The sequence below is a fragment of the Priapulus caudatus genome, unplaced genomic scaffold (genome assembly GCF_000485595.1).
Source record: "Priapulus caudatus unplaced genomic scaffold, Priapulus_caudatus-5.0.1 Scaffold840, whole genome shotgun sequence".
Classification (NCBI taxonomy): Eukaryota; Metazoa; Priapulida; class Priapulimorpha; order Priapulimorphida; family Priapulidae; genus Priapulus; species Priapulus caudatus.
This window is the reverse complement of record NW_014577901.1, coordinates 102,365-129,185: the sequence shown is the minus strand read 5'-3', so window position 1 is coordinate 129,185 and position 26,821 is coordinate 102,365. Positions and strand designations below refer to the sequence as shown.

General features: G+C 43.6%; 3 protein-coding genes across 3 annotated transcripts in view; 2 read left to right on the top strand and 1 right to left on the bottom strand.

Moving 5' to 3' along the window:
* Window positions 1-2,566: 2,566 nt before the first annotated feature.
* On the top strand, window positions 2,567-4,758 carry LOC106813891 (dnaJ homolog subfamily C member 3-like). The gene is made up of 2 exons (XM_014818136.1): window positions 2,567-2,792; window positions 3,173-4,758. The coding sequence occupies exons 1-2, from the start codon at window positions 2,696-2,698 to the stop codon at window positions 4,582-4,584; spliced, it is 1,509 nt and encodes a 502-aa protein (XP_014673622.1). The 5' UTR covers window positions 2,567-2,695; the 3' UTR covers window positions 4,585-4,758.
* A 2,196-nt stretch (window positions 4,759-6,954) lies between these two features.
* LOC106813890 (alanyl-tRNA editing protein Aarsd1-B-like) lies at window positions 6,955-15,649 on the bottom strand. The gene is made up of 14 exons (XM_014818135.1): window positions 15,444-15,649; window positions 14,422-14,525; window positions 13,912-14,028; window positions 13,641-13,658; window positions 13,042-13,183; window positions 12,267-12,324; window positions 12,146-12,158; window positions 11,710-11,838; window positions 10,552-10,668; window positions 10,250-10,380; window positions 9,061-9,222; window positions 7,740-7,800; window positions 7,442-7,536; window positions 6,955-7,208 (listed from the first exon to the last, which is right to left on the bottom strand). Exons 2-14 carry the CDS (start codon window positions 14,458-14,460, stop codon window positions 7,073-7,075), a joined length of 1,218 nt encoding a protein of 405 aa, XP_014673621.1. The 5' UTR covers window positions 14,461-14,525; window positions 15,444-15,649; the 3' UTR covers window positions 6,955-7,072.
* Window positions 15,650-15,800: 151 nt separating this feature from the next.
* The window catches only part of LOC106813889 (activin receptor type-2A-like), a 38,507-nt gene continuing 27,486 nt past the window's right edge, over window positions 15,801-26,821 (top strand). The window contains 2 exon segments of the mRNA XM_014818134.1: window positions 15,801-15,990; window positions 17,468-17,692. Coding sequence (XP_014673620.1) covers window positions 17,620-17,692 — 73 coding nt within the window. The 5' untranslated portion in view covers window positions 15,801-15,990; window positions 17,468-17,619.

Genomic DNA, 26,821 nt, shown 5'->3' with positions numbered 1-26,821 from the left:
CTAAAATGAATATCGTTCGGTTAAATAGCATTTTGGTATAAATATAATTGCACTTTTGTGATTAGCCCTCGGTCTGTAACGTGCAAAATAAATTGTCAAATACGCAACTTTTTCGGGGTGGCAGCACGGTCGCGGGTGTCATGGCGCCGTTCAAATTTCGTAGCGTTGGTATGTAATTAATTATAACAATTAAATTAGGTATCTGGTAACAAATACGTGTGGATATAGCCGATTTGTTATACAGTAAGTACAGTTGTATGCAGTAAAATCCTAGAGGCTACTGTCCCTTTAATCAATACACAATGCCATAATAACTGGGCATGTTGGCAGGGTAGTGATCAAGTACACAACATTGTGTGAGCTGCACTGTATGGGTGCAAAGGTATTTTGCCCACAGCACGAATAACCAGACTGGCTTTCAAACACAAACACACGTGCACACAAAAGTACATCATGCATACATACATGCACACACACACACACACACACACGCACATGCACACGCACACGCACACGCACACACACACACACACACGTATTACGGTTGGTGCTAAAGATGTATATTTTATTATTCACTACCGCGTATGCAGCTCCCAATAGAGGCTCTGTGAATTTCTCTCTTTTCAAATCACAGGCTAGCGTGCGCATATATGTAAATTAGTGCTTAGAACACTGCTTTCAATGCAAACAAAGCACCAGCGCAGAGATGAGGTTAGGCGTGATGAAAATGTGAGGTGTTACCATTGGGAATTGCTACGACAATAACTAATTCACACAGTCATAATTTATTCCACATGCTTGTGATCAGCTAGACATATGCAGTTATTATAAAGACACTTCTTTTTGTTCTTTTGTTGGACAGTGCCCCTCTAGGATACTCATCCACCCACCATGATTACTTACTCAGTATGCTACAACTCCTAAGTTGAGATTGGCGGCTGATGAAAGTGTGCACATTTAAATAATTCAATTGCCAGCTCAATTGCTAGCTGTATTACAGGATAGTTTGACTCACGGGCCAATAAATTCCACCCTAGAAATTTGCATAAGTTGGTGTTATTCTAGGGACCGATATCTTTCCGCACACAAATGTGAAGAATTTTTTTACATTAAGTTTTTCTCTGTTTCTGACCAAGTAACATGTCCCTTGCAGTACGCTGAAATCAATATAGTAATCTTTGTTCTGACAAAACACATGACAAACCTACAATTATGGGCCGTAAGATAGCGTCAGATAAAAATTTATGGTGCAAAATTTATTGGTCTACTTGCCTCCATGCTCGGTAACAGTGAAAACGACACTTATCGTCTCTGATCTACTTTTAGACTTCCACATTGATCATCGTCAACGTAACCTAATCCTAACCCCACTGCGTGCGCACAGAGCTCATAAAGTACACTTGACTTTTATGGCTATCATTCTTCGTTGCCCGATGACTACAAACCTACTAAACGTATTGAGACCGCTACTTTAGTTGGTCATATATATTACTAGTAGTAGTACTCTACTGCCGGTAGTGGTAGTATCTCTCACAGGCACTTGGGACAGAGTCAGTAAAAACTGAAAATAATAATTAATATGAATGCACATTCACAAATACTACCGTACCTCTCAATTACAGTTCCACTGTTGTATCATTGTATATCAACTTTTCTTCATAAAAACTAACGACGAACGCTCCCGCACTCGCCGCTGCGAGTGTGCTGTGTCGCCATGATAATAATATATAAAGCAAATATTATCATGGCGACACAGCACCCTCGCAGCGGCGAGTGCGGGAGCGTTCGGCGTTAGTTTTTATGAAAGAAAGTTGATATACAGTGACACAACAGTGGAAGTTGGAACTGTAATTGAGAGGTACGGTAGTAGGGCCTATTTGTGAATGTGCGTTCATATTATTTTCAGTTTTTACTGACTCTGTCCCAAGTGCCTGTGGGTTGTGGTAGTGGTACTGGAAGTATCTCTGCTACTGCTCGAACTAGGACTAGGACTAGGAGTAGGAGAAATTCGAACCGTACATTTGATTAATGATCGAACAATCGAGCAATCGTCAAAACTGCGCTATGTCGTTCTAAAAACAGCAACGCAAACTATAAGTTTAACACTCACTAGCTCCTGCGGCAACTGTACGCGGGCTATATTACTACCGCTAAACACTCACAGGATACTGAATACTGAATAGTTTTCAATAATCGCCCGATTGTGATTCGGGATTTGATTTTAATTTTATGCCGTGCAATAAGTGAATAACTTTGTAAATCTTGAATATAACAATTATAGAAAAATTGAATACATACCATCTAATATTACCAGACAATAGTGCGTGCAACGAAGGCAGGAAATCCACACTTGATGAGGTAGTGCCCACGCATTTAATCAAATTCTGATGAAAGACAAATTAGAAATAAACGGACGCTACCATATTATTGGTATATGTCGCCCTCTATTTCACTTCACATTATGTGCGCATCCTAAAATAACCGGATCTGAGGGCGGATCAGAAAATTGACCAATAGGAGAAGACCACGATTCGTAAAGGTACGATCATAGGGTACGATACAGTTACTACACGTAAACTTTCCATTCAGCGAGACCTGACAGCGAGAACCTGAGCGAGAACCTGACAGCGAGGTGTCGAACTTTGAAACACTCTAGTAGGTGTTGCTGCCAAGAACAGTTTAATTTTATTGGAAAATGTACGACCTCGTGACTGGGCTGACGATATCATGGAGTTGCTGGACGCTGTCCTGTCTTTTTATTGCAGTTCTCGAACTTCCAAAACCGACAAAGTGTAAGTGTCCTAGGACCCACGTTATCATGCATAGCTGAAGTTCCTCTTCTAATGATTCTGTGATGTGTTTGTGTCGAACCATATGCTCGTGTAACGTAGCTGCTCAAATTAACTAGTATTGATTATATACTCAATAATAATGCAACTAAAGCCTGCCATCAGTCGAAACATTTGCTAGGTTACTAAAGAGAGCAGCAGCTGAGCAGGAGTGAAATAATAACAATTTGCGACTATTTTTCTCCTGCTGACCTCTTCCGCGGATTCTCTCCCTCTGCTTCATCTCTGCTTATCTCCCTCTTTCTCAATACATCGTCTGTAATATTCCGTATAATGTTTCCTAATCGTTGTCTCCGCATTGCGCGCGGGTTTTCGCTTCGCAGGCGTGAGCGGCGACGCGGCGACGGAGGTTGAAAAGCATCTCTCGCTCGGGACGACGATGCTCGCGAGTGGACAGCTCGGCGACGCGCTGACGCACTACCACGCCGCGATAGAGGGAGACCCGAGCAACTACCTCTCGTACTTCCGCCGCGCCACCGTCTACCTCGCCATGGGGAAGGCGCGCTCGGCCCTCACCGACCTTGACCGCGTCCTTGAACTGAAGCCGGACTTCACAGCAGCGCGGCTGCAGCGCGGGAACGTCTACCTGAAGCAGGGGGCGCTGGACGACGCGTACATCGACTACGAGCGCGTCCTCGCGCGGCAGCCAGACGCCGACGAAGCTCACGCGAACCTCGAACTCATCGATCTCCTCCGCGGCGAATTCCAGATGATCGACGGCTTCATGGAGGAGCAGCCGACGGCGCGGGACTGCCGCGAGATCATGGACGCGCTCTCGCGCGCGATCGACGCGTGCCCGTGGGACGCGACGCTCCTGGAGCAACGGTCGGAGTGTCACATCCTGCTCGGCGACCATCACCGCGCCGTCGCAGACCTGCGGCCGACGACGCGGCTTCGCACCGACAACCGCGCGGCGCACCTCAAGATCAGCCAGCTGCTGTACGCCATGGGTCTCGCCGAAGACTCGCTCACCGAGGTGCGCGAGTGCCTCAAGCTCGACCCGGACGACGCGCAGTGCTTCGAGCACTACCGGCTCGTCAAGAAGCTCGCGAAGCAGATCGCGGCGGCGGACTCCGCGGCCGGCGAGCAACGCTGGGACGCGTGCGTCGCCGCGGCGACGCGCATGCTCGCGACGGAGACCAGGGTGCCGGCGTTCGTGGCGCGCGCAAAGTCGCTGCAATGCCGCTGCCTGGCGAGCGCGGCGACGGACGTGGCGGCGGCGGTCGCGGCATGCACGGAGGTGCTGACGGGAGACCCTAACAACGTGGATGCGCTGTGCAGCCGCGCAGACGCTCACCTCCTCGAGGATCGCTACGACGACGCGATCCGAGACTACCAGGCCGCGGTGAACGTCGACGAGGAGTCGAGGCGCGCGCGAGACGGTCTCACCCGCGCTCAGAAGCTGGAGAAACAGTCGAAGAAGCGAGACTACTACAAGATCCTCGGCGTGAAGCGGACGGCGCGGAAGCGAGAGATCGAGAAGGCGTACCGGCGGCTCGCGATGGAGTGGCATCCGGACAAGTTCTCCGACGAGGAGGAGAAGAAGCGGGCCGGCGCGAAATTCATGGACATCGCCGCCGCGAAGGAGGTGCTGACGGATCCCGAGAAGCGGCAGAAGTTCGACAACGGGGAAGATCCGCTCGATCCCGAGGATCAGCAACACGGGCATCCATGGGGCTATCAGCAGGGGTTCAACCCGTTTGGACACAACACGTTCAAGTTCCACTTCAACTGATTCGGGAGAGGATGGGGGGCGGGGGGAGAGGTGCAGAGAGAGGCTATATTTATGTATATACCGAGGCGTCGAGGGTTAGGCAGATTTTTACGTGCGTTAGCAGGGGTAGAAATTAACTTTTGAACACGGGAGTCCAACGGACTCCCTACCCTCCCTACCCGGAGTTCGTAGCAAAATGATGGAGTCTGCAGTCTGAGGTTCAAAATTAAAGATATTAACAATAACACGTGCTTATTTTGAAGATTCATGCGGTTACACGTCTGCCAAATTTTCTTTGGACATTTGCTGAAAAAATACGGTAATTCCGCGAGGCCGTGCTCTGGAACGCACTAGTTAGTATAGTATGGCAGAATTTTCAGGGAGTCACACGGACTCCTGCATATGTCAAATCAGGGAGTCCGACAGTAAATCAGGGAGTATTTGACTCCGGACTCCCGTTAATTTCGCACCCTGGTTAGTGAGCACGCGTGCGTGCGTGTTTGTGCGTGCGTGTTTGTGTGTGCGTGCGTACGTGTTTGTGTGTGCGCGCGTGCGTGCGTGTGCGTGTGTGCGTGTGTGCGTGTGCGTGTGTGAACGTCAGATCTTCTGCAGAAGCTGCCCTCTGAAGAATAGATTTTATAATTGGGTAGAATTATTTCCCTGTGTAATTCAGACAATATCGACATCTGACTTTCGTGATTATGATGCTGTGATTATAATTAAGCATTTGAAAAAAATTACAGTTTTCACTTTTAGAGAAAAACTGGATTGGGACAATTTTATTTGATGTAATTTTTATATCTACTCTAGCACACCAAAGAAAGCATCTCGGTGCAAAGCATTGCTTGGGGTAAGGTGGCGCCACCTTTCTGACTGGTAGTGCTTTTCTGGGGGTTGAGGCTTTCACAATAGTGACAATGCTATTACTACCCTGCCAATCTGACCATATATGTCCAGCTAACAGTCTGTATAAAGGCATCCGGTTGGACGTCGATCACTATTAATTTTTACCGGGTGTCTGTCGTTGGTGGTCGAACATTTGGTCATGCCTAGTCCTTGTTTTATTTCATGCACTTGTTTATCGAATGGCAAGGGTTTATTTCTTTGCCACACTGAAGCTAGTAAGGGGTTAACACTGACAAGTGCTTTGTGGTATGCAATATACCAACTTTTTTGCTAATGATTTTGCAGTTGCCATGCTTGATTTGGGTATGAAATTTTACCAATGTAAATGAGAAAACGAGAAGTGCTAGTCGCAGCTCCGCATATCTTGAAACAGATAGCGGTTACAATTGGGAAGCATTTTTAGGAAGAATCCTTTCTTGCACGATAATGTTGAAATTATATTATGTGCAATAGACTGATGCAGCAGTGTGGATATTCAATACACAACTAGTACCATACATCCACATGATAGGAAGAAAGCAGTGCCATTTTGCTGCAATTATGCACGTTTCTGGCAATGAGATTATTACATATTCAAATGCACAAATTGGAGAATTTTCACTACTGGGCAGGAACCCAGATTTGATGCTATTTTTATGATAATAATGTAGCGTAATAATAATGTGTGCAATTTGTTGCTAGGCAATAATGTTTGTTCATGTCAGCATGTTATGTTCATTTTCCTGCTTTGATTTTCCTAATATTTAAGATTCGTTTTCACATCAGTTCTTTTAATGAAGAAGAGCACAGCAGTTCCAAAACCCTAACCCTATTTGCGACCAAAAATCGGGAGCGTTAAAACTTTGAGGTGGCGGCACCAAATTCTATAATGTTTGCAGTTTGTCAGAATACTGATGAAAACCAACTAAACCCCATTGAAATTTGTGTTGGGTAGTTAGTGTTTGCAAGGATTCATTCCAGTTAGATATACATGTATCGTTTTGCATATTGAATTATACGAATTATAAACGTGAATGCAACCGATTTAGTGTCACCTGCTAACACTATCAGTATCTGATACAATATCTATATACCTTCAATCTTCCTCTAGATCAATCAACTCATAACCTCAAGGGCATTGTAGGAAAATTTGCCATGCAGCTGCCTAGTATCACACCACAATTGCTTCAATCCTATTCAGAGTTATGGTGGTAGCAGGTTTTTTCAAGTAAATTTCGTGAGACAGACTGCCGTTTCATCTGTTGTGAGAAATCGTGCAGTAACATTCTTGATACATGATAAAGTTTGTAAATATTTATAAATAAAGTTTGACATTTACTTTTTAAAATGAAAATGCGGAATATGTTGATGAATTGATATCGTGTCTGTGGATAGTAGATTGGTTCTGTGAGAGTTGAGGTGAGGTTGGTGATCAGGTGAGGTGTACCTGTGAGATAGGGATATTCCAGAGCTTGGCACAAAAACGCAGTAATTTCGTCAATTTTGTTCTTATATCTAGTTTTTAATTAAACTGACAAATTTCATTACATAACAGAAAACTTTTTGCGTTGGCAAAGGCTCGGAAATTCCCCGGAGGGATAATGTTGTTGAAGCTAGGCCGTGACTATTTCTCGGCCTGCGTCTGCCTCATGTATTCCTCGATGATCCTCAGTGCCTCCCCTCTCTTGCTCAGCTTTCCTGCCTTGCCCTGGAACCGGCCAGCCTTTCCTGCTCCCTTGCCTTCCAACGCTGTGCAGACACTGCGAACACGATTCACGAATTTACAGCAAATTTCAGCAAAAGGTCGGTGGCCGGACAGCGTTGCTAGACGACAAGCTTTTTGCTTCCCTCCACGAAGCGGGCACGTCGTAAGAAATTACACGGATGCGTACATTCCACTCCGATCGCTCGTGTAACGCATTTCAACACGACATGCCACTAAAAAATTTACGGGAGGAGACCTATGCACGGTAACGCGTATATAAATACGTACCTGCTGCCTAGCGAGGAGACTGCTTCCTGTGGACCTGATAGTAGGAAGAATCCCGATTCCTTCTCATCCCCAACGGTCAAAAACATCAACGTATCCTAAAACGATTAACAGTGCACCACATCACGTAATGTTCGTCTAGAATAATGACTTTTTTTTTTGAAAATATTGAGTGAATATGGGCGCTTATATTGATTTTTTTTTATTCGTATTTTCCAGATATAACAATCCCATTTATCTGTGAGTGAGCTCATGATGGAAGCTTGCCTGTTCTAAGGTTTACAACAAAATTTGTTCATACCTTATTCTGTTCACTTATTTCATTGGCTACGATGTTCATAAATTCCACATCGCCCTCCTTCCTGTAAAACAGAAGATTACACATTGAATAAAGATATATAAACAGTCTCAATTAAATTTGGAAATCCATAAGCCGTTTTTATATAGGCCTGCATTTAATTGAGCCTATTACTATATAGATCAAGTAGACTTTAAATTAACAAGAGCCGCAGAGCGTCTGGGCTCATCTGAGGTCTGTTGCTACGATTATAAACGTAAAATTTCAGTCGTGCGTAGTACCACATTTGTTAGGCGCAGATATGCAGACACGCAGTTGCGTACACATCATTGTTAGGACACGCCCACTATCGCAGATGGAGGGTAGGGGGAGGGTGGGGGGAGGGGGCTCTAATAGCAAAAGCAGTTCACTCCTTTGTTAATAGTCAACAAATCCATGTTTAACCCTCCTCTTGAGGGTCAAAAGGTTATCCGACACTTACTCTTCGCATGTCAGCAGAAGGGACATTTCATGGTCCTTTCAATAAAGCCATAAAAATGCTAGGTCACCGCTGAAACAAAAAAGTTTTTCAATCGCTCCGTCAGACCATGTCCTCAGAAAATGTCTAAAATCTGCCCTGTGCCCATTGACCTTTGACCTGTGACCTCCAATTTCGGCACAGTGATGGCTTTTTCTACCATGATGCTATACACCGACTATCACGAGCCTAGGTCGAGCCGTTTAGATTTGTGCCGCAATTCTGCATTTCCTCCCTATACCTTAAGTTAAGGAGTGAATGTTCCCCCTTATTTTACACCTCTTGACCTTTGACCTTTGACCCCCAGCTTCGACATCCCAACTCGTTTTCGGATTACCCCCCCACGTCCCGAATATCGTGACCGTACGTCGAGCGGTTAAGATTTGTGCCCAACTGTTGACGCACGGACGGACGGACGGACGCACGGACGGACGATCATGCGATTCTACAAGCTGCATCTGACTATGTCAGATGAGCTAAAAACAAGACTTCTTATAAAAAGGAAGTGGAGGAGAGCTAAACTGTAAACTAGAATGTCTGCAGAAATGTTATACAATCTCAAGGTAGTCCATAGAATACTGGGGCCGTATTGGAAATATCAAAAAGTTAAAACAAATTCACTCCTGGAAACACATCACAACTGTTATGATCATCATAACAAATTACGACAACTGGAACTCGGGAATAATTATGGAGGTCATGGTGATAACCATAACAGTGATGATGATATAACGATTATGCAGTGGAAGCATAGTCAATTGACCGTTAAGTCGGCGTATATCCCGGCGACGTGTGTGCACAACACACCTGTGTAAACTGAAGAGACGTGTGGTCTGGTCGCCGCTGCGTAGGTGGCGCTGTGCCTCCAACACGGCAACATCTCGCAGCAGCGAGAGCGAGTTACGTGTCGCAAGCCGCAGTGACTTCTGCAACTTATCCGTCAGCTCTGCGTGCTGATCCGGTCCCGCTCTAAAACCAGAAACTTTCTTAACCGAATGCTGTTGTTATTGTTATTATTTCATTTATTTATATTGTGCCTTTTTACATAAAATAATGAAAAGCGCACCACATCGATATCGTGAACGACTGAACAATAAAATGAAATGATACTAAATATGTACATGTGAGATATTATATCATGTTGCCAACATTCAACACACACAGGGAACAGAAGGGATGCGATCCTTGGTACCTGCAGGATCACGAGTGTCATAATATACTATACTTACTCATATTATGACACTCCTGGTCAGATCACCTATCCACGGTTATGGAAGGTCTGGCAAGTGTGAGCTGTTACAATGTCACGTGTAAAATCAAGAAATGACAGCTGGTCGATTTGTTTATCACTTCATTATAATTTAATTTTCATAGTTTAATTTTAAATTTATATCACCTACCAGGCTATATAGTAAGTCTAGCGCAATATATATATTCCCTTACACGAGTCATGTAACTATTAGTGAAATATACTTCAATCGAAACAGGATTCTTATAATCTTAGAACGAAGACAGGTTTATACCATTTACGATTACCATTGAATTGTGTCAGGCACATTACTCCTGCACACAAACCCTGCATGCCTGGTGATACTCATAACTCACATTGATAATAACATCATAAGCAGCACTACCATTACCCAGGGTGCAAAATTAACGGGAGTCCGGAGTCAAACATTCCCTGATTTACTGTCGGACTCCCTGACTTGACATATGCAGGACTCCGTGTGACTCCCTGAAAATTCTGCCTAACTAGTTCGTTCCAGAGCACGGCCTCGTGGAATTACCGTATTTTTCAGCAAATGTCCAAAGAAAATTTGGCAGACGTGCAACTGCATGAATCTTCAAAATAAGCACATGCGTTATTGTTAATATATTTAATTTTGAACCTCAGACTGCAGACTCCATCATTTTGCTATGGACTCCCTCTTTTTGAGGGTAGGGAATCTGTTGGACTCCAGTGTTCAAAAGTTAATTCCAACCCCTGATTACCTACTTCAATATCGATGTAAGTTGCTTTTCTCTCGTGACACACTTCGCCAGATACTTCCTGACCCGTTCCCCGGCTACGAACAGCAAATTGGTCTTTCCTTTTTTGCCTTTTTCAACTCCTAGTAATTTGATGGTCTGAAATTTTCGAGGTGGCAAATATCTCAATACAACATTGATAGCATCTCCTTTCACACGGCACCTTAAGTTCAGATTTATCTACATTCAACAATGAAACCGCTCATGAATGTACTTCTTTGCAGACAGATTTAAAATCACAACTGTTCTCCAATCTTCCAATATTCCTACCTGAAGATGACTAAGATTGGATAGATGGGTGCCACCGCACATATTGCAGTCAATTCCATCAATAGAGATAACTCTGATGGGGCCAACATGACCGTCTGGTAGTCCTCTTGCTCTTACCTAAAATTCAACCAAATTTCGATCGATAAAAACGTACGAAATTTTGCAAAGCTTGGCATCTCATTTAAAATGGAGATAAGATAGAGTAAAATAAAACCATCTTCATATCATCTTGCTTAACACCAGAAACAGCAAGTACACAGTATTCCCAAGTCTGCGGTTGTTCCAGGTAGGAATTACCTCATACAAAACGTTTAAGTATGTAATCAGTTCCACGCACATTGACAGCCCCCTCAGCTGCTACACTGCTACACATGGTAATCAGCTGCTACACTGCTACACATGTAATCAGCTGCTACACTGCTACACATGTAATCAGCTGCTACACTGCTACACATGTAATCAGCTGCTACACTGCTACACATGTAATCAGCTGATCACTGGCTAACAGGTATAAGTGCTACAGCATACATGATAATCAGGCTGCTACAAACGATAAATGTATCATCTGTACACTGCTACAATGTAATCAGCTGTGCTACACTGGCTACACATGTAACCTGCTACACTGCACCATGTAATCAGTGCTACACTGCTACACATGGTAATATAAGCTTGCATACTACAGGTCCTATCCTTGCATCATTCATCATTACTCACATGAATACTCTGCATCCGGTGTTTCCATCACTGAATACATGCTACACACGGATAAGCATAGGCTGTTGTTCAGCCCTGCTTACAACAGTGCTCCATGTCTATCTAGCATGGATCAGCTGCTACACCTGCTATATCTCACCATGTGAAGCGCGCGAACCTGCTACATCTGCTGCCGAATAATTAGTGAAATGTTTACGGTGGGAGCGAAGCTTGTCGTCGGTGACACACTTCAGCAGCACGTAGCACATGCTAGCACTGTATAACTGCTACACTGCTACACATATAATCAGCTACTACACTATAGCTGCTACACGCGCGACACATATAATCAACGCATGACTGACTACATTAGGTAGCACCGAGATCACACTTCACATCTGCAAGTGCGCTGGATTAATCGTTTAGCCTCATTCGCGTCAAACTATCTGGCCGCGGCAGCACGACAGTGACGGTTACCGACTTCATTATGTGCTCGTTAATTAGATCTTCCAGATGGACCACCTGCTCCTGCGGACCGGCCACACGGCTAGGCGTATGTCTTAAATCAATCGATGCACCAGACGCGTGCGCCTAAGGCAGAATTCAAAATCATACTAGGCAGACAAGTCGCCAAAGGTTCATGCCAATAAATTACAATAAAATTAGTTTATCATTTCATGTTGGCATCCTGCTCATTATTGAGAGCATAGCAAACTAGCAGAACCTCTTCCTGTCGGTCACATATGACAGCAATACTACCGCCGCCACCATCATGCTAACACCTTAAACACTTTTCAAGTATGAACATTTCATATAGAGCCGGCATAGTATCAAGAGTACATAATAGAGATATGCACTCTTGATAGTATACTATTAAGGTATCTCACAGAGTAGAGACCTCCAGTATTACCCTTACAACAAACATAACAAATCCTTGTAATCCAGTGTTCTGCTCGTTCATAATGCCACTATGTTTGTGCCCTAGATCCTGCATTTGTTGCAGCGCCACTACTGCTTACCACGAGGTTGTCTGGTAGCCATATTCTCCATCGGCAACTGCTGTTATCAGATGCTGACCTGCAAAAGAAAGTGTTCCAACTTGGCTGCGTGCCTATTTTGATATTCACTGCTTCTTATCGGTGAACTGGAAGAACTGCTCTTTGTGACACAGATTTGCGAAAGCAAGTTTTTTCTGTGGCACAAAAATTATGTGGCGAAATGTGAAATCTCAGGCAGGCTAGTTGAGGGCTGTGCCTTTGCTTTTACATCTATTGGACAAATTATGTGCAATGCAGTGAGAGGGTGTGTGTGAGAGCACTTGCCATTGTCATGGCTGAGGTATGAGACCAAATGATTTCAATGATTGAAAAATCTAACTTGGTGCCACATTTTATCATGAGCAACCCTGCATCGGACAAAGGCAGTATCACACAATGCGATCGACGTCAGTGGACGAAAAACCACAATAAAATATAATAGGACCCGATTGGGGATTCAGGGAAAACATGATTAGCTTTAGATGATATTATTGATGTACGTGTATCTGAATGAATGCTATTTATATCTTTGCAGATAACCGTGGTCATTGTTAAATAAACAAGTGACAAATAGACAGCGTTCTTATTTATGACCATGGTTATTGACGAGGTATAAATAAAATGTAAACTTCATATTGTTTTCGTTTTGATCACAGATATAGAATACAATATGAGGTTTACATTTTATTTATATATACCTCGTCAATAACAGTCAATCACCCTGCTCCTGCACAGGTGCCTCCTACACACGACTCACCCGTATGTTGCTGCATGTGGTCGAAGCGGCGTACCCAATCGACAACTACGTGCACTCTCGCACCGACCTCAACTCGCTGCTCTGTAAAATGAATGGCTTTGTCATGACGCCACTCAACGCGCAGCACAGGCACGTCACCTATCTGCAACGGCAAACAACATTAAAATAGATCACTCACCTCTGCTATTTATACAAACACGTAGACTGGTGTGAACATGTGTATGGCATACCCGCATGTGAATCGCTACATGGACATCTTGGTGACATACAAGCACTGTACTAGCGGTACTAGCTCTAGAACTACCTCAAAACATGATGCCATTGTACAGCAACGAAAACAATTGTAATCAGGGCAATATTAAATGACTACTATACCCACAGTTCCTGAGATGGTTGAGAATGAACCTTGACATGGACAAAACTCAAATATTGTATTATGGTTAGGTAAGTGTCATTCGTTTTAACCTTATGTGTAAATGTGATTTGTAGTCTGATTCTTACGTCGGCTGAATATGACTAACATAGATTTTGCTTGCGATGCATTTTTATTATGCTGATTCACATATTTTTTTCGAAAGAGATTGGAGAAAGTCACTCACCCGTCCTCTGTCATCAGGCTGAAATGAAAAACAAGATTTCGTTTGGAACAACAAGTTGTACTTCTGAGCACCATAGGTGTAAGAAATGTGGCAATACCACCATTCGTAATGTTATCTGTGTGAAGGCTTCAAGCGGTATGTTTTACATGCTGTTTTATGCATTTAATTCTCCTGTTAGAAGTAATAAAGTGTATCTAAATTGTATAAAAATTGTATCCAATTGTATCTAATAAAAATTGTATCTGATTGTATCTAAAGTGTATCTAAATACCTGACCACCTCCTTCTGGGAAAAGCACCGTGTCAGATAGAACAACCTCATATCCCTGCACCTTTTTCTTGTCAATCTTGAATTGTGATGATTCACACGAAACTACATCTGCTTCTAACTGAAAGAACAACAAAAGTTTCCACTCATAATGTAAACAACAAAAAACTAATTTCCTAATTCAGTCCATCACATTAGTAATATAGTAATTTATTGATAGGAATTTTACATGATTGACATTTATTGATATTAATATGACATTTATTGATATGACATTTATTGATAGGAATTTCACAATAGTAAATTTATTGATTAGAAACGTGAGGAAGAGTCGTGATTCACACATTTAATAGGCAATATTTACCGTACTACAATTAACAAATATTTCCTCTAGGTGGATATCTCACGAGAATATCACATATGCATAGAATGATAGATATGTACATCATGCTCCTAGTTCTTTAATGACTAACAAATAAACTTCTCAGCAAAGAGATTTTAGTGTTAAACTCACCTCTTTCAAATAACTATTTTTCTGGCAGGAGAGCAACATGGTTCAACATTGGTTACTAGTCACAATCCAAAAAGTACTTCAAAACGGTTGATGCTGAAATACTACTGCAATACAACAAATAGAATGTAAATGGAAAACCGAAGAAGTTTAGAAATCGTAGCTCTTCTAGCAGGAGCTAGATGGATGCTCTCATAGAGACTCACAGCTATAGGGCCTGCATACCTCCCAAATATCATGGTTGATACAAATCACGTGTCTGCAACTCCGTTTTAATAAAACTTTTATGGTGCATTGTGACCCTAACCTTAACCCTAATCCTAACCTCTAACCCTAATCCTAACACTAATTACAATATAATTTAAAAAATTAACTATATTTGTATCAACCAATGGGAGTTGGGAGATATGCAGGCCCTAGCCGCAAGTCTCCTCTTTTTTTAGAGCCACACCACAGCCACAGGCACTTGGAACGTCTCAATAAAAAAAAATACGCAGTGGCTATACGCGTCTGGAACCGGTCGCCTAACCTCCAGGCTACGCATCCGGACATCCACTCACACAGTGATCGCGCGACTCGCGTACACGCATGATTGCGCAACGGGACGCTCTGCTGATTGCCGAAAATATACAATATATGCACTGCTGCCGTCTATCCTTTCATCCGTCCTCTCTCGCTCTCTCTCTCTCTCTCTCTCACACACACACACACCTCTAGCTCTCTCTCTCTCTCTCTCTCTCTCTCTCTCTCTCTCAGGCATAAACACACACATACACATTCCCTCTCTCTCTGTCTCACGCACACACACACTCGGCAATCAGCAGAGCGTACCGTTGCGCAATCATGCGTGTACGTGTGGCAAGATCACTGTGTGAGATGGATGTCCGGACGCGTAGCCTAGCGGCTCCTCGTCCGGAACCGGTCGCGTAGCCACGGCCAAAAAAATAATGTAAACAAGAAATGTATTTACTACCAAATTCTTAATGTTTCTCTGCTCTATTTCGCCTATTATTGCCGATAATTACCCGTAAATGCCGGTCAAATGCGCATCTGCAACTCACAAGTACACCGCGCGCACGCTCGCCTGTGAACAAACAACATAAATAAGAGAGTGTTACATGAATAACAATATGAATAAGAGAGTGCAGCATAACCTGTGAGATAACTCTCTTGAGTCTTATTTTATATGTTGTTTGTGCACAGGGCGGGCGTGCGGTGTACTTGTGTGTTGCAGATGTACATTTGACCGGCATTTACGGGTAATTATCGGCAATAATAGGCGAAATAGAGTAGAGAAACATTAAGACTTTAGTACCAGTAAATGCATTTCGTGTTTATTGACCTTTTTTTATTAATTGAGACGTTCCAAATGCCTGTGAGCCACACAGCTAGAGGGATGCCTTCCTAAAATGTACGCATTGTACATTTTTCTATGACACATAACATCTGTTGCCAACATCCGGGTAGTTTTTGCCAAAGTTAGCTTCCATCTTGGATTCTTTCTTGACCCCAAATTTTTTTCGGTAAAATTTTTGACCTTTGTTGAGAAACGAAGTTCTAAAACGTTACTCGGTAAGTGCCATTTAACTACGTATGTATTAGTGTATGTATTTCTAGCAGATAGTCTCTTGGTTACTTAGTCTATCGACGTTAGAATAGTAAGAATGTGTATGGATAATATTTGTTTGTCACATCTGAAGCCGAAATGGTCAATACCCGTCGTTGTTGTTTACCGAGTGAAATAACTGTCACCGTACGTGTGCGTAAAGTTACTAATGTAAAGCATTTTACTTAGTACGCAATATGAAATTTGATTGCGTTATATGAACTTTCGATGTCATGTTTTTGTCATTAAAAGGGGTGGTCATCATCGCTAACACAACGATTGAACAAGTGAACACATGCATAAGCCATTGCCACACAACAAGTATCTCGACTCCGACGTCGACTGTATAAACAATATTAGGAAATTAGAATTGCTCCTTTAGACACCAGTTTGTTTACTGCTAGTGCTAAGTGCTATGTTTACACACGTTAAGTTTGTTGTCTAGTAGACTGCATACTATAAAATTGTCATGTTTCAGGCTCCTTGCTACTACTACTAACTAGTACTAGGATAGAATTTTGCATTTTTATAATCTAATGCTTTTTTATTGTCCGCTGGTGTAGTCCACAGTAAAATTGCGGTGTGCATAAATTTGTTAATATCCTCGACTGACTTGGCAATACTTGTTACGATGATGGTACCGGTACGCCATATTCATACAACATGTTTAGAATCAATTAACGTTTGGATGCAATAATGTCGTTCAGATTCTGTTGGATTTTTATGTACGCTGTGGCTATATATGCCCGGCAGCCGGGCACGGTCTTCGATTTCCTAAATGCCCGGCAGTTTCTAACCCTAACCCTTGCTTACTTGAGATAACGCTGAAAATTAAAAACTGCTGTGCATTTAGGAAATCGAAGACCGTGCCCGGCAACCGTCAAATATATGCCGGCTGCCGGGCCAGCCGGCATATAACCACTCTGTTATATGTAATATATAATATATATACCAGCGAGGACTTCAGATGATATCAAGAAGTTGTTTTCATAACTAGCTAGGGATTCGTTGACTAAAATACTTGTCACAATGAAACTGATATGTCAGATATCGCAAATGGCAGCTATCGGAGTCGTCCTAAAAACTACAAGCTATATTGGTATAATTAACTCACGCAGTACTAGATAAATCTGACAATAGGAAAACGTGATTAAAAGGGGGCATAGTGAAATTTAACAGGTTAATTTAACAGGCGGCAGAGGTTTTTGTTCTCGTTTTATAATTCGCAGTGGCTGGAGGTACGGCAGCCGTCGTTCGTTGAAGCCCCTTTTTGGCATTAGGGTTCTAGCTCATCTAAACTCTCAAATCAAGCGAATGTACTGCCGTACCTCCAGCCTCGAGACATTAAGATAAGGCTGCCGTACCCGTAGCCACAGCGTTTAAAATTATTTGCAGTAGTTTGTTTTGAAGCAGTTCTAACGCGCAATCTTGTTTGTTTTTCAGAATTACCTTCGGAAGTTGTGGAGAGAGAAGCTGTGCTATGTGTGTGAACCATAGTCATGAGTAGTATGGCTTATAATATATCTACTGGTGTTCAGCATCATCAAGATCATTCATCGCGATTAAAATAATTGACAGTCTTCAGTGAGAGAGCCATGCTAGCGTACCACATCAGGTGTGCAGTGGTAGCTGCCATCTGGCTCTACAGTTTTTCTGTACTCTACACAGGTGAGTGTGTGTAAAGAATGAAATGATAAAATAACATATATGGACGAAACAGAAGTGTGAGGACTGTGGGTCAACACACAATGTTATTACTAAATCTCTGCTGGAAACGGCAATAAAATGATAGTGTTTTTTAAGGAGTCCATTGATGCAGTTATGTTACCATTTATATATTTTGCGCATTGTAATTATTTATTTTCAATGAGAAGTGAATGATAACGTGGAATCTTAGTTGCTTGTGATGTTTTTTACACACAGTAGTGACTACTAATTTGTAATTGCTACCAGTTTTGGTGAAATTTATCATTATAGGTAATTATTAGGTATATATATTATTATAAACAGGGATTGAAATTTACTAGAATGACCCACTAGGCTGCTAGGCAGAAGGACTAGTGGAAATCTGCTAGCCCTGATTTTCTGTAATGTTGCATTCATGCTTGCCAAATTTAGTAAGGGAGGATAGTTAAAATTGGCTCTGGCCTATAGTATTCTGATACTATGTTGAGCACTTGCCTCTTTTGTTTTCTGCATTTTTCAAGGGGTCCCACACATCTTTTACGGCTCAACATGTTGCAGATTGAAGCTGTATTCGTTGTGTGGGTGGTGTGATGAAACAGGTTGCAATTGCAAACGTATTTCAGTGGTCTCCATAGTTCTAAGAACGCTTTTGCTTTCGTTTTCACATCCCGTTGATTGCCCGTAGCAGTGGCCACCCCTCTTTATATTCAGCTGCAGTGTATGCTTCTTCAGACATAAACAATCGTGCACCTGCTCCCCCCTTTATACATCAATCAACACTGCCCGTATCAGAGCAGATATTCACTATCTGTGCACCACGTGGCAGCCACTGATACGCAGTGGCTATCTTCTCGCAAAACAATATTACTCGAAGATATCGAAACGCAGGTCAACAAATATCATCACCGGCTTGTCGGGCTGGTTAGTCTTGACAATCCATTAGCCATCGACTAGCCTGGGGCTAGAAGGTATGCATTAATTTCAACCCTCGATATACATATATATGCGTGATTAAATGCTAGTTATTGTTGTGCACTCTCCCGTGATCTGGGTCACCAGAGGATTGTTGTTGGGGTCGCGGTGTGGGATTTCCGTGTACGTTGTACACGTGTGGCTGTACATAACATGGCCACGTGCCAAGGTGAATTAACTTCAGTTGTAAAACCAAAACTGTACCACCCATGATATTTTATTGCGGTGCTAGTTGTCAGCCGTTGCTATCATAAAAACGCATTAAATCGGATGGTGATCAATAATGACACGCGTATTGTTAAGCATTATGACCTTCTGATTGCATCTGATCCATCATACATCCTAAACCAGTAATGGAGTGACGAGTGCACGTTTGATGTTTGCCTCGGACAGCACTTTGAATGAAACCATGAACGCGTGTCGGAAACTTTTGGAGATTTTGGCGCGCATGGCACTGCGCGTTAGTAGCGGAACAACGTGCGTGACGTTGAACGGTTGTGATAGTGAAACTCTTCCGTTGAATGCAATTGAATGATTGGCTCCATTATGCGTTGCGCTGCTGACTGCATTATCTCTTGCCCGTATGCAGCGAAGCGATGATCGTAAATAAATTTCCCTGTGTGACACCAAAGCACCAACAACTCTGTTAGTTACTCGCGGCTTCGCGTTATCACGTTTTGAAGCATCGATCGCAAAACAGAAGCTGCGTTTAATTTTACGTCAGGTCTCAAAGTTATTCTCTCTCGATTATGGTGGGGTGGGGGTGCAATCTACATTTGACTGTGACCAGGCGGGTTTATTTGCTCATGTGCAAGGGCTTTCTGCAAGGGCTCTCGGTCTTATGTGGCAGGGATATCATTAGAAATGAGTTGCGGTGTCTGATATTCCTGTTATTGTTATACTGTGCAGGGGTTTCTTTACATCTCATCTATTACAGGATTTCTGATGGTACCTTCGTCCATGTAGGGGAGGTGCCTGCAGATCTGACTTGTATCAGACTTGTATCTATCTCTCTCTCTCCTCCTCTCTCTCTCTCTCTCTCTCTCTCTCTCGTGCTCGTCTCTCTCTTCGCTCTCGTCTCTCTCTCTCTCTCTCGCTCTCTCTCTGCGCGGACTCCTTTATTTTGCTCCGGACTCCCTATTTCTGAGGGAAGGGCGTCCGTTGGACTACCTTGTTCAAAAGTTCATTTCTACCCTTGCAGTTGTACGAGAGAGATTAGCTCTAATCATTAGGCAAATTTTGCAAAGTTGTTCAGGAAGGAGTGGAAGATTCGCAAGCCACTCGCTGGTTTTGGGTTTTTTATCCTAACGAAGCTAACGAGTAATGAGGACGGGTAGCCCCCGTGACCCCGGGGGGAGGGGGGCAGTGTCGGTCGCACCGCTATAGCACCCTGCTGTCGTTTTACTGGCCGGTGTTCCTTGTCCCCCGCTGTCCTCCCAAGCCCGTTACAAGCTGAGCAGAAATAGCTACAGCCGGGCTGCCCGGGCTGCACGAGAGAGAGAGAGAGAGAGAGAGCACGTTCACATGTATGACCACGGCCGTCTGCTAATGCTGTCTGAAGGTCACCTTGGGACAAGCTCTCCGCGGCCTAATATACATCCAGGACATCCAGTATGTTCCCTGATGGGCGCCGCGTATAGATGCTGTACGATACTTCAACAGAGTTTTGCTTTTAGTAGAACGTCCATAGGTGCTACATCCCGTGTATGCTAACCAAACCTTTCGTGGAAAATTTAAAAAAATCCCTACTGACAAAAAATACGTCTTAAAAATAAGCTCATTGAGAGATTTTTGGGAATCGCTAAATTTCTTTTCAATTTTATTTTTAATTTTGATAATAGAACTAAGAAGTTGATCGGCATAAAGTCTATAAAATACTTCCCTGAATGCTTGAAGGCACCTGCAGTTTCAGAGTTGATTGAGCTCGTATATATATGGCTACTAGAACACATCACGTTTTATCAACGTTAAATAACCACGAGATCGTATATCGTAAAATTAACTCTGCGAGCGCAGGTACTTGCGAAGCCGTACACGGAGTTTACATACACACAGATATTTTTTTTGCGTGTTTGGCCGTTGTAATTCCCTTCTCGTTACGCCTCGCGTCGACAGCTCTCGCATTCCGAGTTTGTCACGAGAACCGAACACGGTGTTGTTTATACAGGGTAAGTATGTGCGAGTACATAAAACTCGAAACACATATAGTTCCTGCACGCAACAGTGGTTGGGCTTGCCTGTATGTAAGTGGCAGGCAGCAGGCGGGCGGTGGGCTGGGGGGGGGGTGCTGCACGCCCGCTACATGGCGAAAACACGTCGCTGTTGTGAGAGATCAGGTTTTTTCTGCCCCTCGGTGCATGTCGTTGATTGGTGACGACCGACGCCTAGCTCGCAGGAGAGGGATGGTGGCCATCGTTCCATACCGGCAAGCATGCACGCCGGTGCTTGTCTGCACGCGTGCGCGCGCGCGTGGTGTGTGTGTGTGCGTCGGGAGAGGGGTGGGGGTGGCGGTGGTGGTGGCAACTTTAATATGCCGCTGGCATGCGTGAACTGTCGCAGTTACGCACGCATTTTTTCTCGGGGGCGCGTGTACAGCAGACAGGGTGGCCTAGATCGATTGACAGATTTTCCGCTAGCGTTTTTGGTGATTTTAAAACGAGGCGCGCATATTCTGGGGTAGTTTTGCTTCCAAAAATGCGTTTTTAATGGTGTACAGAATGGGTTTTTTGTTGGTTGCGAAGATGAAAAGTTAGGTGGGGGGCGGTACTGGTGATCATTAGCTTTGTAGCTGGATAGTTCAGGCATGAGAATTTCCCGCGGATTCGCGGATTTCCGGGTTTTGGTTTTCATTTTAGCCATTCTTGAGATTGATGTAAAAAAAACTAATAAAAAGCTTAGGGGGTAATGCATACTTTTTTGTCAAAATGGACGCCATTTTTAATTTAAACTTCATAAAAAGTCAGGAAAAGTACGCCAAATTTCACACAGAAGTAACAGAACTCCAGATAAATATCGCGGTGTATCTATGTAATGTAAATTAAGGCATGCTTTAAGTTAACTGCCACATAACACATTGAAATTTTCATAGAAAATGACTGAATTGTTAGTCACGAAATTGGTTTTTTACTAAGAACGAAATGAACTTACAATTTTCCCCAGAATGCATGGAAATGGCCTATCTGCCCTTCCAAATTTCAAAAATTTCCTGGGGGCATGACCCCCCAGACCTCCCTAGCAGGACTGCACAGTGTGCTCACGAATTGAAATATTTCTTTCAAAAACATCTCAACCTGTTCTTATGCCTGATAGTTGAAATCTGTGAAAAAAAGATGAGGGGCACCGTTGTCAGAAACAAAATTAGCCTTAGAATTAGTCTTAACGTGAACTTTTTCTCGTAGACAGGACATGTATACACTGCTTACAAGAAACTCGTAACTTCACCATGTTTCTGCCATCATGAGAAAAGTAATTTAACGTTAAGACTAAGGTAATTATTAGGTGTGAATTTCAATGGGTATAAAATGTAAAGTGAATCCCAATCATGGGCATAGTTTGGTAATTGTTTACTTGGTCTGTTACCCCATGTGATCAAGTTTTTCGGCTGTGACCCATTGCTTTTATTGCGGTATTAAAACTAACGTGAAATCAAATGTACTTTGTACTTATGCACTATAATGCGAAAGGTATCTGTTTAGTGAACTTATGAGCAGCAAGAGGATGCTTGAGCTTTATCTTTCCATACATTCCTGGCTGGGAATTTCCAGTGATGAAGAAAATGCATCCGTCCGCACTTCAGATAATGAAGACCTACCAGGATTTGCCTCGGGCCTCGTAATGTAACCTTACACTTACTTAATGCTCACTCGTTGGTGATTAAAAAGTGTGTGACTAATGATCGAGATTCACTATGAGTCAGCATCGCTATATATGCGTATGTTGGATGAGGCAATTAGCTAGAAATCGACATTTGATCCTAAAGACGATTGCAGAGTTAGCGCTTCTGTGAGGAAATTCTCAGCTAAAGACATCCTGCCAGTCTTACACCTTCAGCACATGGCTATTCTGCCCTCATACTTTCCCTGTCTCATACTATTAGTCTGACCGTATCTGCTTCGTCGCTGAGAAAACGTTGCTAGCGTATCGGCTTGCTTGTGCTGGCAGTGGCCGATCCCACCCCAGCTAGCTGACCGGACGCCAACAGCGATCAAACCGTTACGGGTGGTGATGACACACGCCGGTGCCTACTGTATGAGGCTCTACACTACAACTACAAGTCTTAGAGCAGGGTTCGTAGCGGGTCTTCCAAAGTCTTATAAGTACTTATTTTGCCAAAAATAAAATAAGGGCCCTTATTAGTACTTATTTTTGGTGAAATCTTAGAAAAGTACTTAATAGTCCTTATTTTTTGCCAAAGGACCTAAGTTTTATAAACTGTTCTCGACTTAGAGTAAGAATTGTTGTATATATAATACGGAATAATTAAATCTGCTGTGCAATTGTGTATATAAATATTATTAGTGTACTTTAATAGTCGACGATCTATCAGAAATCGCGTAAAAAAGTCTTATTTTGGCCTCCAGAAAAGGTCTTATAAGTCCTTATTTCAACATGTGTCTTACTACTATGAACCCTGTAGAGTTCTATTCCATCTCTAACTACAGTGTTCTAGCTCAGGAGCTGACAGACCTCTGTCCAAGGTTGTACATACGGTTCATGGGGGGGGGGGAACCCTGGAACGCCGTTAGATTTTATAATTGAGAGTGTCCTGGAAATTTAGCTATGGCCCTGTTTATTATCTGAGGGGCATTAAACTTACTTGAGGTTGGAGTTTTATTTCACTAATTATTAATTAAAAGCTATAAGGTACAGATATATAGGATTTGGCTCAAATCTTGCGATCTTGGAAGAGGATCTCCTGACTCCTGGAAAGTGTGTTTCCTTGGGTGAACGAACCCTGTTTGGTGAGCTTGGTGAAATTACTGTCTTGATGGACTATAAAGGGAGAGTAGAGGTCAGCTAGTTAATTTCATTGACTGACATTTTCTCTTACATTTCTCCTTCACTCGGGCCATAAATAATAAAAATCTTTGTTTGCCCTCACCCAACCCAGGCTGGAAAGTTAGGTCGGTAGGTAGGTCGGCTTAGGGCGGGGGTCTTTTTACAAATTCAGCATGGTGTCTACATGCTCGGGTGTGCTTGTGTGGAGATACCTTTTATGTTGTTATATATTATGTTCTTATTATGTTTGTTTTGCTTGGTACATGTAATGTATTGCCTACAGATTTATATAATGTACAGTGATACAATTTGTTAAAGAAAAAAGATCAATAATTTTTTTTTGAGTCGGCCCCGTTTTGGCTGGCCGGTCGGGTGAGGGCAAACAAACAATATTTTTATTATGGCTTCGTTTACTTTTATGGTGATTATATATGCAGGGAAACTCGTAAAGTTGGCTATTTGGCTATTGTTAAGTGTTGTGTAGGGACATGTATACTAACTTGTATACTGTATACTACATCTATACTTGTATGCTTGTATACTACATGCATACTAATTTCTATACTGTATACTACATCTATTAATACAGTATAATAATACACATATTAATATCTGTATTACTACATCTATACTTGTATGCTTGAATATACATCTATACTAACTTGTATACTGTATACTACATCTATACTTGTATGCTTGAACATACATGTACATACTAACTTGTATACTGTATACTACATCTATACTTGTATGCTTGAACATACATGTATACTAACTTGTAAAGATGGTGTAAAGATGCCGATTCGGACATATCGGTTAATAACATAATAGACCAGGTCACCTGCTGGGTGTTGGTAAGGTGGTCCTGTGTCACATGCACCTCAATAACTGGTCCGGCAGTTACCTGCATATGTCAGCAGTGATTAGTAAACATTCTGCACAGTGCTGGTACACTGCTGTTGAGAATTAGCATTTGTTCAACCATAAATGTCAACGACATACTCGTGCAGTGTGAGTGTCAACAACGTACTGTTGGGGGGGGGGGCAGTTGACGAGTGGAATTCTTACAGACGCCCCATTATGCGATTCTGGGTGGGACGGTGGGACCTCCATTGGCGCCCCTCCCCCTCTCTCTCTCTCTCTCATCGCCGCATGTACGTACATACGTGAGTATTGATCAGTGTCACGGTATAAATACTATAATAATCACTGGCGGCGTCGTTTGTCCCCTTTTGCCGAGTAGCATTATTGGAGAAAACCGTGTAAAAATGTGCGGAAAAGGCCGCATGTAATTTTCGGGCGCACAAATGGCGCAAAAAAGTGGTGTTTCTATGAGGGGGGCGGGGGGTTCTTTTTGAGTGCGAGCATCTGCGGGCCGTTCACGGTAATGCTCCGTCGTCGTCGTTGTCGTCCTCAAGCAGCGGTCGACCGTTGGATTAGCGTGTTTGTTCTGTGCTGGCTGGAGCGCGCTAGCCGCTGCGGCTTATCTACCCGTGGAGTGGAGAGCCGCCGCGCAGGGGCCCGAGCACACACACACACACACACACAGCCGTCCCTGTACAGCCTGCCTCCCGGGGGCTGGCGGGACGGAGAATGCGCGCCGCCGCCGCCGCCCATGAATTGGTGATATATGCCCGTGGTGTGGTCCACTTTTCTCGCCATTGTCTGCCGCACAAAAGCCGGTGTTAGTCTACAGAAGTTTCAAGGACGTCGACGACGACGACGACAACGACGCCGCCGTCGCTGCTGCTGCTGCTGCTGCTGCTGCTGCTGCTGCTGCTGCCAGCCGCTCGCAAGCCAACTGTCGGCTCCCACCATGCTCACTGTGTGAGAGAGAGACAGAGACGTGTGAGAGAATCAGTGATTAGACGGTACATTCCTGCCAACATAACCTACAACGTCAATCAACCCTGCCTGTTTCACTGGGCCGTCCACATCGCCCACTCATGTTCACTGTGAGAGAGAGAGGAGAGACAGAGATGTGTGAGAGAATCAGTGATAGACAGTACATTCTCCTCGCAACATATACCTACAACCTCTCTCACCCTGGCCATGTTCACTGTTCTCCCACGCTCGCTCGGAGAATGTTCACTGTGTGAGAGCGAGAGAGAGAAGACAGAGATGTGTGAGAGAATCAGTGATAGGACGGTACATTCCTGCCAACATAACCTACAAAAACTCCTCAACCCTGCCTGTTCACGCGTCTCCCACCAACTGTTCACGCGTGTGGGTGAGCAAGGGCGAGGATAGAGAGATATAGATTGAGAGCACCGTGATAAGAATCACTTGCATCCTGTAGTAACACTAGCTGGCTAAACGTTTAGCCCTCGTCGCTACCAAGTCAAACCGTTAACCTCTTCCTTATTCATGATTCTCTCAGGCCCCTAATCCCTCCCTCTTCCACTTTCTCCCTCAATCACCAATTTAAACCACAGTAAAACAACATAAAGAACATAAAAACGAGAGTAATAATAATTAGGATAAATTATATGTCCGAAGACTACGTTAGTCATGTGAACTACGTTTGATTAGATGATATGTGAGTAAGTAAGTGACATAAGCTGCCTCAGTTATAACAGCCGCTCATTACCTACTACTAATGGCAGCACACGTAGGTAAATCCGAAAAATCACTAACTGTTCCAAGCGAACCATCGCGAACGTAACGTAATACATTCCATCGCTAGGAGTAAAATCCGACAGCGTCTGCTCTTCAGACCACTGAACTTTGCGATCCAGCCTCCCCCGGTTTTTCCGGGATGAATCGCCTTCACCTCTCCACCGCAACCAGGCGTCATTCGACGCGGCGCAAGCACACGTCGAGGCGACGCGCGGATAAACGAAACGTATCTAATGTTAACGGAAGGCCGGATGCGTCGGTGACAGTTGCCCCTCGCTGCGGCGACGTCCGAACAACCGCAACGCACAGCGCGAGCGAAACAACAATAATGCCGACGTTCACGCTGCCGTGCCGTCGTCGACCAGGCGGACGCAGGACGCCGGCCTGCGAAACGATCTATGTCAGAAGTCATCAGTCATCATGTCAGATTGAGTCGGAGGTATACATCTTGATGAATATGACGTTTGAAATTATTGATGCTTTAATACTTTATATACGTGCACACGACACGCACGAGGCACG

What these genes read in the sequence shown, in the direction of transcription:
- LOC106813891 (XM_014818136.1), top strand. Translation starts at nt 2,696, where the DNA reads ATGTACGACCTCGTGACTGGGCTGACGATATCATGGAGTTGCTGGACG. An exon ending in ACTTCCAAAACCGACAAAGT is followed by an intron (nt 2,793 to 3,172) that starts GTAAGTGTCCTA and finishes TTCGCTTCGCAG; the next exon opens with GCGTGAGCGGCGACGCGGCG.
- LOC106813890 (XM_014818135.1), bottom strand. Translation starts at nt 14,460, where the DNA reads ATGTTGCTCTCCTGCCAGAAAAATAGTTATTTGAAAGAG. An exon ending in CCAATCTTAGTCATCTTCAG is followed by an intron (nt 10,381 to 10,551) that starts GTAGGAATATTG and finishes CGAAAATTTCAG; the next exon opens with ACCATCAAATTACTAGGAGT. An exon ending in CAACTTACATCGATATTGAA is followed by an intron (nt 9,223 to 10,249) that starts GTAGGTAATCAG and finishes TTCTGGTTTTAG; the next exon opens with AGCGGGACCGGATCAGCACG.